This window comes from Cyclospora cayetanensis, unplaced genomic scaffold (assembly GCF_002999335.1).
Source record: "Cyclospora cayetanensis isolate NF1_C8 unplaced genomic scaffold, CcayRef3 CcayRef3_contig_14, whole genome shotgun sequence".
NCBI classification, from domain to species: domain Eukaryota; phylum Apicomplexa; class Conoidasida; order Eucoccidiorida; family Eimeriidae; genus Cyclospora; species Cyclospora cayetanensis.
The window spans coordinates 323309-338480 of NW_020312081.1; the positions used below are offsets into that span (position 1 = coordinate 323309).

At 53.3% G+C, this 15172-nt stretch overlaps 3 protein-coding genes across 3 annotated transcripts; 1 reads left to right on the top strand and 2 right to left on the bottom strand.

The window, feature by feature from the left end:
* The first annotated feature begins 403 nt into the window (after positions 1 to 403).
* On the top strand, positions 404 to 3065 carry LOC34623189. Its single transcript, XM_026336654.1, has 7 exons — positions 404 to 438; positions 622 to 694; positions 894 to 1325; positions 1508 to 1599; positions 2269 to 2362; positions 2557 to 2631; positions 2745 to 3065. Exons 1-7 carry the CDS (start codon positions 404 to 406, stop codon positions 3063 to 3065), a joined length of 1122 nt encoding a protein of 373 aa, XP_026192439.1.
* Positions 3066 to 4061: 996 nt separating this feature from the next.
* Positions 4062 to 5615, bottom strand: LOC113147147 (putative uncharacterized protein DDB_G0271606). The gene is made up of 4 exons (XM_026336655.1): positions 5504 to 5615; positions 5359 to 5432; positions 5265 to 5318; positions 4062 to 5120 (listed from the first exon to the last, which is right to left on the bottom strand). The coding sequence occupies exons 1-4, from the start codon at positions 5613 to 5615 to the stop codon at positions 4062 to 4064; spliced, it is 1299 nt and encodes a 432-aa protein (XP_026192440.1).
* A 2660-nt stretch (positions 5616 to 8275) lies between these two features.
* LOC34620433 (splicing factor 3B subunit 2) lies at positions 8276 to 14778 on the bottom strand. Its single transcript, XM_026336656.1, has 10 exons — positions 14727 to 14778; positions 13421 to 14253; positions 12437 to 12812; positions 12027 to 12157; positions 11095 to 11222; positions 10482 to 10771; positions 10302 to 10369; positions 9260 to 9725; positions 8531 to 8638; positions 8276 to 8406 (listed from the first exon to the last, which is right to left on the bottom strand). Exons 1-10 carry the CDS (start codon positions 14776 to 14778, stop codon positions 8276 to 8278), a joined length of 2583 nt encoding a protein of 860 aa, XP_026192441.1.
* Positions 14779 to 15172: the final 394 nt, after the last annotated feature.

Consider the following 15172-nt stretch of genomic DNA (forward strand, 5'->3'; position numbering starts at 1 on the left):
GCCAAGTCGCGCCTACGCATCAATAATGAGCAGCACGGATTGCTTTGGTCATCAATTACAGTTGCTCGGTGATTTCATATTCGTGCTCCTTCGGCATACCGCCTAGATCCCCAAACTACCGGAAAGGCGAAACTGCCAGCAGTTCTGCACGATATGTGCATGTTGACTTCCTAGAAGGCGGGGGTTTTACAGGTTGAAAGTTTCGTGGCGTGCCTGTAGCAGTCGAGGCTTCACTCGGTAGAGCTTGTGCCGCGATCTCTGTGCTTTCCAAGTGCTCGTATTCCTCGAGGCGACTGTATGTGCTCGAAAATCCTAAACCATTGGTCTTGGCGTTACTGTAAGGTGGGGGCGCGTCAGAGAAGGGGGAGGGGAGGGGAGCAAGCTTTGGATCCTCAGCAGCAGGATGGCGCTTTCATCGGACTTGAAAGTCTGCCAAGTGTGCGTGCGTGCAGCCCTTCCCATGCCGCAAACCCTTTAAATTATACAGTTCAACTTTTTTGTTCGTGTTTTTGCCCGTGAGAGCGGTCTTTCGAATTCCCGAGAGGAGTCGAAGAGGTGACGTTCTTCGGGCTTCCGGGTGTATTGACAGTCGCTCACTTTTGGGAGTGCGCTTGCTTTCAGGTGCAAGGAGTCGCAGCATAAGTACGTCTGCCCCAAGTGCAAGCTCCTCTATTGTTCGCTGCCATGCTACAAGGTGCAAGCCGAAATCGCCTTCATCGAGATAGATCATGGCTTCAATTTCCTAGACCCTAAACATCGAGCCTCGCCACCTCTGCTCGATGCGAAGCGAGCGTTTTCTCGTCCTCCCTGTGGAGACAGCGTCCACTCGCGTGTCGAGGAGGAGAGAGGATCTTCTTCTTTCTCCTGGGCTCTTGTGTGCCTTGTGGCTGCAGAAGCACAGCGCGGATTGCATATCGCAGTTTTACGACTCCGAGTTCGTTGCGGCTGCGGCTGCGGCTGCCCCCACACTGCACGAAAAACGCGCCTTCTGCAGAACCCTAACTCGCATTCACCTGGAGCAGCGGCAAGCGGATCAGCAGCAGCCGCAGCAGCGGCTGGCTGACAGCAGCTTCGGGCTTGACTCCAGCGAAGACGAAGAAGCAGGCTCCGACGATGAAGAGGCTTCACAGCAGAACCAAAACCCCTCAAGAGCGCGAGAGCAGCAACTCAGCGAAGAACGGCTGCGCCAGCTGCAGCAGCTGGCGACACAAGGGAGGCTTCAGCTGGAGCATCTGACTCCGGAGGAGGCTGCCTCCTTCTTCTCCGCTCTAAAGCGAGGGGAACTAATTCAGTATTTCGATGCCTGGAGCCCGTGGTGGCTTTCTGTGCGTCTTCCGGGTTGGTCTAGAGAGGGAGCAGAGTCAAGGGGGAGGCAAAGCTGCCTCGAAAGTACACCGCGTCTGCTTCTTAGCAAAAGGCTGCGCCGAACCGCTCCAAAAGATCCGGTTCGACGCTCCAGAGGCTACTCGGTGTGCAGTTTGTGGGGTGGGGGCGCCTTGCTTTGCAGGTTGAACTGCCCGATGTGGAGAAGCCGCCACATATCTGCTGCCAGCCAACGCAGCCTGACTCTCGGCTGGTCATGACGCTTTCGCAAGTGCTGTGAGATTCTCGTCTTTTTCCCTTGCCTGTGCCTCTGAGCTGGCTGTATGGGGTACTGTGTAGTGAGGGGGTTCCTGAGACGGGCTCTTGCCTTTGAAGGCGCTTTGCCTGATGGCTGATTTCAAGGTTTAGGGTGAATGAACAAGCCTAGCGAGTGTACGTGCACCAGGTGAGTGGTGTGTCTGGGATTGTGGGCGTCGTGAACTGCTCCTCATGGCTTGGAGCTTAGGGTGCTCGGGTTGTGTATGTATGCATATGTATGTGTATGTATGCATGTATGTGTATGCATGTATGTATGCATGGGTGAGTTTGTGCGTGTGTATGTATATGTATGTATGCATGTGTGTACGTATGTATGTGTATGTATGCATGTATGTATGCATGTGTGAGTTTGTGCGTGTGTATGCATATGTATGTGTGCATGTGTGTACGTATGTGTATGCATGCATGTGTGTGTACGTGTATTTATTAATGTATGTGTATGTGTATGCATGTGTGTATGTATGTGTGTGTATGTGTGTGTACGTGTATTTATTAATGTATGTGTATATGTATGCATGCATGTATGTGTGTATGTATGTGTGTGTATGTGTGTGTACGTGTATTTATTAATGTATGTGTATATGTATGCATGCATGTATATATGTGTATGTATGTGTGTTGCATCAGGTATGGATACGCGCACGTGATGCGCAGTTTCAATGGATCGGTTGACGACTCGGACGTCCAGGAAGCTGCAGGGCACTTTTTGGCCGTTTGCAAAGTAAGCGATTATCTCCCTGGGATAAGGGGGCGAGAGGAGCAGCGGCGCTTGGAGGCTCCAGACGGCCTCTCGAGTTTCAAGCTTTTGTTCATCCCTTTATTAGGGGAGGGGTGGGTGAGTGGTGCCTCCGACGCATGGGCGCTTTTGGCTTGGAGAGGGTGTATCAATTTCTGAGTTTAGGGTTTGTTCTTTAGGGATTAGAATCGAGAAATCCTCCTCCGTCTTCTGCTGTTGGCGCCGTGGATCAGACTCTCGAGTGGGCTGCACAGGTGAGACTTGACCGTCGTATCAGGCTACGGAAGACACAAAAGCCGCCTTCGGCTTGACCGCCTTCCTTCCTGCTTGATCAAAAGGCATCTATTTTGCGACTGTAGGCACGGAGGCTTTTGGGTTCGGGTGTATTTCGTTGTTGCAGCCCCCTTTGGGGTGTACGGACAGCGCGTTTTCGGAGGTCTGTCTGTCCGACACCTCGCGGCTCCTGTCGGCGCGCGACTTCGCGGTGAAGGCAGCACTTGCTGCTGCTGATCTGATTGAGAGATTCAAGAAGCTCATGGAGCAACAGCAAAGGCAGCAACCGCAACAGCACGAGGAAGAGGACGCTCTGCAGGTGCCCAGCGCGAAGCAACTCGCAAAGCTCGGTGCGAAGCAGCAAATCTGTTATCCCCGACCATCTCAATCGGTGTATCCCCCTATGCAAGTCTAGAAAGGGCGCGCCATTTGCTCTTGCAGTCTCGGCTGCATGCAAGTTTCGCACGCAATGCATTGGACTCGAGAGGCTGAGGCTTGTGCGTTCTCAGTAGTGAAGGCCGAACTGGTGGTGCGGAAGCTGCGCTTTGTCGTGTCTGCTGTTTTTTATCATTGGGAAATGCAGCAACAGCAGCGTCAGCTGTTGCTGCGGGCGCTGCAGCAGCGAGCCTCGATGCTGCAGCAGCTGCAACACGTGAAGCAGCTGCGAGAAGAAGCCAAGAGTACGCCACTTCCCTGCTGCGCCGCTGCGCCTGCCTGCTCGTACTCATGCAGGGTTTCGCGAATCGATTTCGCAATTTTCCCGTGCACTTTATTCGATTTGCTAGACATGTGCCGCTGTTGCTTCTGGTTGTGCTCATGGTGTGTGCTGCAGAAGCAGCGAGGACCCTCGACGCCTGCGGCAGCACAGTTTTTGCTGCAGCTCCCCGTCACGCGGTGTCTGGTGCTCCACTTGTTGTACTGCCCGACAAGAAGTGCGACAGCAGCAGCAGCAGCAATGTGGAGGAAAAAGAGAGTCTCAAGAGGGAGGCCGAGTAGCTTTGTGCGCATCTGGATGCCGCCTGTCTTCACATCTTTGCGACTAAATTTCCTGCAATTCCTCTAGAGCTCTACAGAGTGGGGCGGACTGGTTGAGATAGCGCACGTTTCTACTCCCTTTTCGGCCCAGATCGGCTAGCTAGCTGAGTGCCCATCTAACGTGCCGACTCCTTAGGTGTACAGTCTTCTAGACACCAAATCAGCCGATTCAGTAGATGAATAACTAGTGGTAAACTAGGAACCCGGGCGGGGGCGTCCGCTAGCTAGCTGCTACGTTATTCGAACAGTCGGAGGTAGGGGATGCATACATGTATACATAGGCATATGTATACATGCATGTATATAGCGTAGCGAGCTGGCGTTCGTGAGTCAAGACCAAAGGATCTTTGATGTCGAGTTTTCGGCGTTCGACAACTTAGGATGAGCAAACTTCCCTAATTCTTTGGAGCACGAAGGCCGCACGACTATCCTCCGCGTGCGCTTGTTGCATCAGCTGCTGCCATAAGACATCTGCAGCTTCGCATGGTGCCGCAGGGGGTGCAGCAGCAAAGCCTTTCTCCTGCTGCTGCTCCAACGATGGCAGCTCAAGTTGTACGATGGCTGCGCCTTCGGCCTGCTCCCCAACAAGGTCGCTAGCTGTGCCGCTGCTGCTGCTATTCGCTGCCGCTTCGAATGGTGACGCTGCTGCATCTGCCTTGCCGGCAAAGACACTCGCTGCAGCGGCAGCAGGAGGGCGCTGGTCAGGCACTGTCAAGCCGGTGATGCTTGTGCCGTTGATCCTCGTAAACTTGAAGCGCGTTGCGAGAGAAAGCAGTAGCTCCTCCTCTCGCAGCGTGTTGACGTCGTATTCTTGCTGCTGTTTAAGCTGCAAGAGGAGCTCCTGCAGTTGGCGAGCCTTGCACTCCGTCTTGCTAAGGCAAAGAAGAAGGGCGTGCTTCTGCTGCTGCAGCTGCTGCAGCTGCTGCTTTTTGACATGCGTCTGCTGCAAACGTCGCTGCAAGAGCTCATCTCCCCCCGCTGCTGCAGCGGCCTCTGTCTGCACAGAGACGAATCTGCTCTCTGACGCCTCATGCTGCTGCTGCGCCTCCTGCTGCTCATGCCGTAGCTGCTGAAGTTGCTGCTGCTCCTGCTCCTGCCGCTGCCGCAGTACATGGGCTGCCTGCCTGATCGCCACGTGGGAACGCGCCTCCAGCTGCGCTGCCTGCTGCAGCTGCTGCTGCTCGATGTCCATACACCCCAGCTGCTGCTCCAGCTGCTGCAGCCGCCGGTGCCATTGTTGCTGAAACGCCGCAGCGCTGCGGGGGATTCCATGGATAACATCTTCTTCCGGATGGTGCTGGGAAAGCTGCTGCTGCTGTGGCTGCAGTGGCTGCAGCAGCTCGTCATGAGTGGAGAGGCGTTTCATAGGCTCCTCTTGCCGCAGAGATTCGGCATGAGCATTTTGGGTGCCCGCTGGTGCTCCGGCTGATGACACCTCCAAAGAAGAAGTAGCAGTAGGAGCTGCGAAGGATTCGGAGCTAAGAAACGCCCGCACAGGGGAGCGAGCCGAAGTTGCAATGCAGCGGCGATGCTGTGTCGGATCCTCTTGTTGCACTGGCTGCTGCTGGTGTTTCTGGTGCTGTGCTTGCTGCTGCTGCTGCTTCCGGTGCTGAACTGGCTGTTGCTTCTGTTTCTGGTGCTGCACTGGCTGCTGCTGTGTACCCTCTTGCTGCACTGGCTGCTGCTGTGTACCCTCTTGCTGCACTGGCTGCTGCTGTTGTTTCTGCTGCTGCGCTGGCAGTTCCAGCTGGCGGAGGGCAGCACCCGGCGCTGTGCAGTTGGCAGGAGTCGAGTCTGCCGATGCTTCTGCGTTGAGACGTCTTAGAAGAGGCGAAGCGGCTGGAATCTTCGAGGGATGCTGCTGCTGCGGCTCGCTGCTGTTGCTGCCGCTGGACGGCACTGGACGCTTAGGGCTTCTAACCAGCACCATTATCTCTAGGCTTTAAGGTTCGCAGCCATCCAGGAAACACAGACGCATGCAGATTCAGATTCGCAGTGCGCCTCGATAGTGGACACGCTCGTGCCCAGGCCGCCTTTCATAATCCTTCAACAACGTGGTGCAGAGGAGGGCTAGGGGGTGGCGATCTCACGGCAATTGGGGAACTTTGCAGGTTTATTGGCGCGCTTCAGAACACCCGATATCCCACCAACTTTTAATTTTTGCATAGGCTTTCAGTTTGCAATCGCAGGAAGGGTTGAGACCGTCCGCGTTGGGGCCTCTCCAAGCTCCGCCGGTTGGGTGGGGTTTGTGTGCTGCCGACGGCCAGAAGCCTCCTGACTCTTCAGCGCCTTTTGTAGGCGTTCCTCTCGCCATTATTGACGTGCTGTTTCGCCATTTAAGGCAGAAACGGCGGAGAAGGAGCGGCCAAATGCTTGGTTTCCGGCCGAATGGCGTTGTGCGGTGTCAGCCGTGCAGACATGGTTTGCTGCCGTGTTGAAGTCGCAAGCATGAGAGAGAACGTATCCCAGCTGCGTTTCAAAGCACCTCGCTCATCATTCTCCTGCTCTCAGCGTTTTTAAGTGCGTAAATAGGTGCTAGGGACTGTGTGCTGAGTGCTGAAACCTCGTGCTGCTTGCTATGTGGGTACTAGAGCTCGCACTTCTAGGCTCTCCATAGAGACACATTTTTGGACCAAATCGCGTATAAAACTCATAGAAAAACAACAAGTGTCTCAGTCCAAGCAGAACTCCTTCCCTCTTCTCTCTGCCGTCCCTCGCACAGGATTCTGGTACAACCGGGAGGAGTGAGGGAGACCATTACGGCGCATCCGCGTGGCCGCAGCCTCTCTTAGCACTCCACAAAGATTCGTTTGCACCCATTTGCACGGTGCAACATGTAGCGCAAACTTGCAGAGCGTTCGCTCGTACTGTCGAGAGCTAACCGACAAAACACGCTCCACAGCGAGCTGCACTTACAGTATGAACAGCAAAATATTCGGCTAAATTCAGAAGTTGCAATGAATCGACCATTTGGTAAGCTGTTTGCATGCACTATTGATTGAAGAGTAGCGTCAACTCGACATCGTAAGGATCAATGTTGTGCATGCGCGTGTGCGCAAAAAGTACATGCAACTAACTCTGGTTGCTCCGCCTGCTTAAAAGGGTGCAGATACGAGCACCCTAGCTCTCCCTCTAAGAGGCTTAGGTGGGAGGAGGGAAAATCTTTGTAAAACACAGAGTAACTCTCTGCTCAGCTCGTTTCAAGTCGCGAGTCCAGTGCCTCCCGAGGGATGGAGCGTTGTTCGCCTAGTCTAAGGCCCGACAGCATGCTGTACGCCAAAAATGCACTTAATCAATTCATGGTGCCTTGTTATTCATAATGCACAATAAGTTGTCAACACCTGCTTCGATGGTCTGGTTCTTGATGTTTGTTGTCGCTCGCAAAATACAGGTGGTCAGCTCCTTAGTTTGAAAGTGCATGGGGACACCGTGTGTGCTAACGCATGCACTGTGCGAATGGACGCTCGTTGAGTGCATAGGGGTCGAACAGCAAGGCACATCATGCACCCTTGTTGTCTCTCTCCCGGTATGCCGGAGCCCAGCAGGGCGAGAACAGTAGCGAGAGAGACAGGGGGAGGGGAGGGAGTCAATTAAGGGAAACACTTGAGAGATTCGTGTTTAGAGTGCTAGAACTGTGTAGGAGCGCTCATTCTTCTAGTGTTTCCATTCGTGTAGCTTTTTAGGCCCAAGGCCAATACAAAACTTTTGACCCTGAAGGGATGGTATTTTACTCTGAGAAAGCGCAGCTCGGCATGCTGCACTGCAAGGAAGTGTAACGATAGCGTATAGCTTTGCGCAGAGTGAAGGTGGCCTTGTCTTCCTGTTTTACCGCTAGACTCCCTCCCCCCTAAGTCTTATTGAGTACATCCGCGAAGGGTCAGCCTCCCGAGGCTCCAAATTTCCCTACCACCAACCGCCGTCTCGCTCCATCAACCCCCTTATACGCTGTCTCAATACAGCAGGAGGCGAGGGGACGGTATTGAGGTACGAGCGGTTCAGGGGTCAGTCAGTGTCTCAGTTCTCGTCTGCAGGGAACTCTCTCGCTGTCAGCTCTGTGCTACCGCGATTGCCTGGTAGGAATTCGCGTTTCTCACTGCAAACCTGCCCTTCGCTTAGTCGCTCGTACAGCGCCAGTCCCTGATTGCGGCTCTACAGGGGGGCAGCAACAGAAAGTGCTTCGAGTTGCCTGTTCAGCCCCTCAAGGGTTGTAGAGTTAAGGCGAGGAAGAAAGACGCTCCAAGCAAGAAAGACGGGAAAACAATGCGGAGCCAGGAGGCACGCCAAGGAGTTCTAATGAGCGAAGGGAGCGAAGCAGATGTGGCCGAGGCAGCAAGTACATGAAAATGCATCAAGATCAAGATACGGAGATAGGCAGCCCTTGTACGAGGTAAAAAGAGGCACTAACACACCCATACGGACGAGAGGTGGCGTGTGCAGGAGACAGAGAGGCGAGACACGAAATAGCGAAAGGAGCGAGACGTAACTAGCTGAAAGTCGCGCAAAAAAACTGCGAGAGGCGCATACACGACGAACAAGGGCAAGGAAAAGAACGAGCGCACAGAGGGACTGTCCAGCGAAGGCACAGAAGCCTTAGAACTTGAATTGTTTCTTCTTTTTTGATTTGGGAGCCGTCGCTGAGACGCCGCGCACTTCATCGCCCTTCCTCTTCCTCTCTGGAGCCGCAAGCCACCAAGCACATGGTTTTCGGAAGAAAGGGAAGCCTCAAATGTGGCCAGGGGCAGTGAGGCAGGAGGTAGGGATCTCTATTACAGCGTGGAAGGGAGCCATCGGCAGCAGCACACGGCTCGGGTAGAAAGAGAGAGGGAGAAAAGGGGCTTCTCTTACGATCAGCCGGATCAATCTGGCCTGCCGCTGCCTTCGCGCGAGCAGCTGCTTCTTCGTGCTGACGAAGCTGCTGCCTAATGATATCCGCAGTGAAGGCGCCTTCCTGCTCTGAGACACAAAAAAGGCAGAGAAGGACGAGAAAAAAGCACTCTGGTAGCAACCGCTACTTCTGCCTATACAAAGACTTCCCTTCTTCTGCCTATACAAGAGCTTCCCTTCTTCTGCCTGCCTATACAAGAGCTTCCCTTCTTCTGCCTGCCTATACAAAGACTTCCCTTCTTCTACCTGCCTATACAAGAGCTTCCCTTCTTCTGCCTAAACAAAGACTTCCCTTCTTCTGCCTGCCTATACAAGAGCTTCCCTTCTTCTGCCTATACAAAGGCTTCCCTTCTTCTGCCTATACAAGAGCTTCCCTTCTTCTGCCTGCCTATACAAAGACTTCCCTTCTTCTGCCTGCCTATACAAAGACTTCCCTTCTCCTGCCTGCCTAAACAAGAGCTTCCCTTCTTCTGCCTGCCTATACAAGAGCTTCCCTTCTTCTGCCTATACACCCGGTGCAGCCTGAAGAGCCTCCCCCGATCTTCGCTGATCATTCTTTTTTGCTCCCTACGATCCTTCCCTGCAGCTGCGTGACCTCCACAGCCTGCCGTCTGAAACAGCCCAGCGAAAGCCGCGAAAGCAGCACAACAAGGGAGGCTCCTACCAACAAGCACTCCGCGTGCAACTTACCCATTTCGTTGGGGTTGAGGGAAACGGTAACACCGATGGGAGTGGCGCTTCCACCATGACCTATGAGAGGCGTATTGGTGCCACTAACGCTGGCAGCTCCCAGGAAGGGGGTTCCTACGCCTGGCTGCTGGATAAACGGGGAGGCATGGCCACTGGCGATCCTCGGAGTTGCAATGCCCGCAGGTGTCTGTACACCCGAAGCAACCCCCGACCCGGCTTGCTGCTGCGGCCCAGGCAAGGCGCTGCTCGGAATGCGATACGTGTGCTTGACACCAAACAACTGGCCTTGCTGCACAGTAGCATCCTGAGGAGTCAAAATTGTGTACGCCCTAGGTCCAGACGACGCGACTGATGAGGCTCCCCCCCCGCGCCGCTGCTGCAGCTCTAAAGAAGCAGGAGACTCGAGGCCTAAGGTGCTGCCACCAACGCTCGAAGCGCCACCAGCAAAGGGTGTTTCTGAAGTCGGCTGCACGCAAAAATGAAACACACCCACCCACCCACACAGACATACATACACACACAGAAATACAGACATACACAGAAATACAGACATACATAGACAGACATACACATACATACACATCCACACAGACAGACATACACATACATACATACACATCCACACAGACAGACATACACATACATACATACACATACATACATACACATCCACACAGACAGACATACACATACATACATACACATCCACACAGACAGACATACACATACATACATACACATCCACACAGACAGACATACACATACATACATACACATACAGACATACACATACATACATACACATCCACACAGACAGACATACACATACATACATACACATACAGACATACACATCCACACAGACAGACATACACATACATACATACACATCCGCAGAGACAGCCATACACATACATACACACGACACCACCGTATATCCCTGTACAAGCAGCGTGATTGCATCTGCGACACAAGAACTGAAGAGAGAGGCGAAGAACCAGCGCTGAATGAAGGAGGTCTCATCAAACATCGCTCGGCCTACTTGAGCGCCTTCTCCTCCTGCCGTGCCCTCTTGCTCTGCAACAGAAAAACAAATGCGCGAGCGCAGCTCTTGCCAAAGATGAAGAGGACAAGAACCAGAGGTGAAACCGACGCGTGCGTGCAAGAAAGAGCAAGAGCCAGAGGAGCGCGAGACCTTTTTTGTGCTGTACAGACACCCGACCCGACCCCACCCCCCGTGGCTTACCATCTTCTTCTTCTTCTTGCTGAACTTCGACGTCTGGAGGCAATTCTCCCCACATCCCTTCGACATTTGTTCTATCTCCCGCCTGCAGCTGCATCGCATCCTCTTCCTCCAGCTCCTCTTCGGGAGCCTGGAAGAGCAACTTGCCGCTGTCATCTACTGGAGGACGACCCCATCCCCCTGGCTGATATCCGTAACTTGCACCGGTGGGAATTGGCGCGTTCAGACCAGGCACTCGTAGGCGCGGATATGCAGGAGGCGGGCCGTATCTGCGAGACGCAAAGGAGGAAAGAAAAAGACGCCGTGAACTTCCTCCTCTCCTTCAAAAAAGCCTCATTCACTGTCTGTCCATACACACCGAGCAAGAGGGAGGCTGGTAGCGCGATTCCGCGAGAGAAAATTGCGCAAGAAGTGCGCCATGCTGCAAGGCTGAGAGGCAACGCTAGAGGGGCCAGCGCCGGTGGAACGATCCCACAACAACCCCACTTAGCGCCTCTTACACAGCGGCCACCATGACAGCCTGTCTTACCGCTGCATGTTCAGCAACCAAGGAGGAGGAGAAAGAGGCCCCATTCCTAAGGCTTCCCTAAGCTTCTCAGAAAGCTGGCCTGGCTTTGCCTTCTTCTTCGCCTGAAGAAACTCCTTCCCTTCAAAATACAGATCCCCCATCTTCGTGAGCGGTGGCTTAACTGCATGCTTAAAGAAGCAATCATGAAGGACCTGCCAGCACACACACAGAAAATGAGCGGCACCATATATACATATAAATATGCATATACACATTTATATATATATATATTTACATGGATGAATGGCTATCCACACATAAAAGCCACGCACACTTTGCATCGCTATCAGAACCTGTTTGCCCGCCACAAGAAAATCCCCATACATGTATACATACACTCCTATATATATATATATATATATATATATATATATATATATATATATATATAGGTATATATATATCTATATATATGTACAGATATACATCTATGCATTCAACATTGGACCGCCAAAAAAAGAATCTCTAGTCAACTCAGCACGAAGGCGTCGATGCATCAGAGCTGGGTTCTCTCTCCAGCGCCTCAGGGCCCTACAATTCGCCAAAAAGCCTCTCCTCCAAACGACCATATATATTTATAAACACATAAATATACCCATAAACGCATACCCTGACGGTTCTGGCGCTACACCATGGCATTATGCGCTCCCCATGAAACACCCCTCATGGTAAGAAGTTTCGTAAAAAACTGCTAGGGAAAAGATTTCAGCCTCTCTGCCATCCCCTCTGTTGACTCTCTTCTCCCCCGTCGCATTCGTCTTCCCCTTCTGGCCGTGCGCTGGCGGCTGTAAATCGCTTCTCCCCGCAACCCTCCTTTCCTCCCTCCCTCCCTCCCTTCGTTGCCACTGTTCTTCAGCGCTGATGACGTCGCAAAAGACATTCCTACTGAGAGAAGACAAGGCTCACACGAGTGCTCTCCCCCCTTCCTCCCGCCGTCTCACACTGTACAGACATACCTGGTAGTCAATAGCCAGCCTGTTCGCTTTAGGCCGCACTTTTTCCCTCATCCGCTGGCGCATCGTCTTTTGTGCTTCGGCTTCAACTAATGCTGATCGCACTTCTGAAATCTTTGTAGCCTCAATGTGTGCTGCATATACCACGCCCAAACGTCAGAAAACGACCCCACGCATCCTCCTGCGAGATCCCCCAAGGGAGGTGCCCAATTCCCAACGCTTCTGCTTTAGATTCCGTTTGAGGCACAAAGCCTGTGTCTCGACTCTTTATGCCCCTTCTTCTTCCCCTCCCCCCTCCTCCGTGTTAAGCAGTAGCAAAACACACGGTTGGGAACCCTTCTCCCCCCTACAACACAACACAACCACCCCCGAAGAGACTCAAAAGCAACGCAACGACCCAGCATCCCCCGTACGTGGCAGCTTAAAGGGAGGCTTCTCGAAGCCTCTCTTCCACTGGAGATACCGCCGCTTCTGAGACCAGTGCTGAGGCACAGCTACGACGTTCCTAAGGCCCTTTAAAAACGCCAGAAAAAACGGATCTGCACTCGTTGCATCCCAAACCTCAATGCGATCTGGCCTTGCAGTCTGCTGCTTCAGAGCACATATGGAGGGACGCTGCAAACGGCGCTGCTTGCCACGGGGTAGTTTTCCCCCACGCTTGCTTCCCGCTGATATCGCTGCATCTCCTTCTGCTGCGGCTTCCTCCTCATCTTCCTCGTCGTCGTCTCGAAACGCCTGGATCTCCCCTCGCGTGCCCAGGCCCTCTTCTTCCTCCTCTTCATCTGCTTCCTGTGTACAGACACCCCACGCGCAGCAGAACGTCACGAGAAATTCGAAAACGCCGCGCTGCCACTTTCGGCTCCACAGCTTTTGCGGCCGCAGGCAGAGAAAGAAAGAAAGGCAGTCAGACAGAAAGACAGAAAGACAGACAGACAGACAGACAGACAGAAAGACTTGCAGCCACGAGAAGGGGTCCGCAGCGACACAGACTCAACGCTTCGAACCGCATTCGAAAAAGGCACGAGAGGCCGAAGGGAGATGCCACAGCAAATTGCGAAAAAATGAATACGCGGGGTATGACCAACGAACGAAGCATGAGAAGTGTGTATAAGGCTGGAGCTACCAGCAGGAACACATACATACATGCATACATACATGCATACACATACACACATACACACATACATACATACATACGACACACGCAGCAAGATGCAAACGCTGTAGAGATGACGAACACAGGAAACTCTACACAAAAAGCAGCCCTTCTGAAAGCTACACACTTATGAAACAAATAATTTGTGATGTGGAGCTGCACGCCGCGTTCCTCCCCCTCGGGCAGGGTGCAACTCCTGCTGCAAAATGCCACCGCTAAAATAAAAAACTGCTGACCTCACCTGCAAGGGTTGGGCTTTGAGATTCGCGTTGAGCTTTTCAAAGACGTCTGAGAATGTTTCCGCCAACTGTGCAATAGCGCCTTCTGCCCCTTCTGCCTCTTCGGCCGGTACAAACTCGATCTCAACGCCTTGATCTTCGGGTTCCTCCTTGAATTTGCCTCCTTTTGTTTTGTTCCTCGCTTCGTCTGCAACAGCCTCGCGCTCTCCCTCTGAGCCGGAGTCAGCGTCCTCTTCCGCATCCTCGCCTTCGTCCTCAGTCTCTTCCTCGCTCTCTGTCTCAGCCTCGTGGGGGTCGACCTCGAGCGCAGCCTCCAGCTTTTTCTTCAGCTTCTTGTTCCGACCAAGCGGCAGCAACAACTCCCGCTGCTTGCTTCGCAAAGGCACTGCTGCCAGAAGCTCCTGCTTCAGATCTGGCGAGTCGTCCTGCTGCGCTTGCTGCTGCTGACGTTTCTGCTGCTTCTGACGCTTCCGACGGAGCAGCTTGACCACGCGCTTAGCCTTGGCGCCGTTCTTCTTCCAGAGATCATGGAGAAGACTCTTTCCGTTCGTCGCTGCTGCTTCTCTCGCCGCGGAAGGGCAAGCGCCTCCTTCCCCCTCCTGTGCATGCCCCCCTGCAACCCCCTCGGCTTCCAGAGGGGGAGCACCAAACTCTGCAGCCTGAGGCGGAGTCATCTGCCAGGGACTGCTGCTTCTTCTGGCAAAGAAATATTCGCCTTTTGCTGCCGTTCCTGCTCCTTGTGCTGCTGGTGCTTTGAAGGGCCTGCTGGTGAGCAGGAGCAGCCAGACCCTCCACTCGCCCTCTTTACGCTGAGCGGCTTTCAGATGCTTCTGCCCTAAAGCCGCGAATCAAACACTTGTTGCGGAGACATCCGCGGTGGGGCTGTTCTTGCCGCTGCTGCTGCCGCTGCAGCCGCTCCGGCTGCTGTGCTGGTCCTGCTGCCGCTGCATGCAGCCTCAGTATCCCCAGCGCAAAGAACGGTGGCATCGCTGCACGCCTTTCTTCCTGAGCTCTTCGTCGTCCGCTCCAAAATCACTGTTTTTTCGTTCTAGACAATGAAACGGAGTAGACTTCGAGTGATGAATCGCAATTCTAAAAGATCCCGTCTGTGCTTAGTGCCCCTCCCCATCGTAGCGGCTGCAAACGGCCACGGATCTGCTCTGTACACCTCCCCTTGTGCCGCTGGTACGGAAAACACATCGCAGTTAGATCTCGTATTCAGATCTAAGCCCATTCGAGACCAGTAGTGGCGAATCTTACGCTTCATACAGCGACCTACGAGGTGGCCCCTCTATGCGCAGGCGGTACCCCCACTTACACTACTCCAGCTTGGGTATTCTAGAATGGCTTCATCCTCCATATTGAGCATTCGAAGATTAAAGAGTAGTTTTCATTAGGTATGATTTGCACAGCGGTTTAGACTATAAAGGCTGGGCTCTACCTTTCCCCTTTCTGACCGACCGCCTACACTGAAGCCCTACAACAAGGGGATCCAAGGCGCAACGCTCCATGTGAGATCTCCTTGTGGGAACAGTTTACCCCAGACCAAATACACACTTAATAGAAAGGTACTAAGTATTTACCAATATAGCGTCTTCCTTCCCCTGGGCGCGCCTCTCTGAGTTATCGACGTGAGGAGAAAAGGAATAGCTAGTGTCGTCGTACCTCCACCCTATAAGCATTCCCACCACCCTCTGATAGTTGCATATAGCATCTAACGCACATGCGAACGGCACTGCTCCTTCTTGTCTCGA

Excerpts from the sequence above, each read along its gene's own strand:
- LOC34623189 (XM_026336654.1), top strand. The coding sequence starts at position 404 with ATGGCGCTTTCATCGGACTTGAAAGTCTGCCAAGT. Across the intron at positions 1,326-1,507 it reads GGAGCCCGTGGTGGCTTTCT|GTTGAACTGCCCGATGTGGA; the intron begins GTGCGTCTTCCG and ends CTTGCTTTGCAG. Across the intron at positions 2,632-2,744 it reads CTCTCGAGTGGGCTGCACAG|GCTTTTGGGTTCGGGTGTAT; the intron begins GTGAGACTTGAC and ends GTAGGCACGGAG.
- LOC113147147 (XM_026336655.1), bottom strand. The coding sequence starts at position 5,615 with ATGGTGCTGGTTAGAAGCCCTAAGCGTCCAGTGCCGTCCAGCGGCAGC. Across the intron at positions 5,433-5,503 it reads CGCTTCGCCTCTTCTAAGAC|CTGGAACTGCCAGCGCAGCA; the intron begins GTCTCAACGCAG and ends GCCCTCCGCCAG. Across the intron at positions 5,121-5,264 it reads AGCAGCAGCAGCAAGCACAG|GTGTCATCAGCCGGAGCACC; the intron begins CACCAGAAACAC and ends TCTTCTTTGGAG.
- LOC34620433 (XM_026336656.1), bottom strand. The coding sequence starts at position 14,778 with ATGGAGGATGAAGCCATTCTAGAATACCCAAGCTGGAGTAGTGTAAGT. Across the intron at positions 10,370-10,481 it reads GCCACGGGGGGTGGGGTCGG|AGCTGCGCTCGCGCATTTGT; the intron begins GTCGGGTGTCTG and ends ATCTTTGGCAAG. Across the intron at positions 9,726-10,301 it reads CAGGAGGAGAAGGCGCTCAA|CCGACTTCAGAAACACCCTT; the intron begins GTAGGCCGAGCG and ends TTTTGCGTGCAG.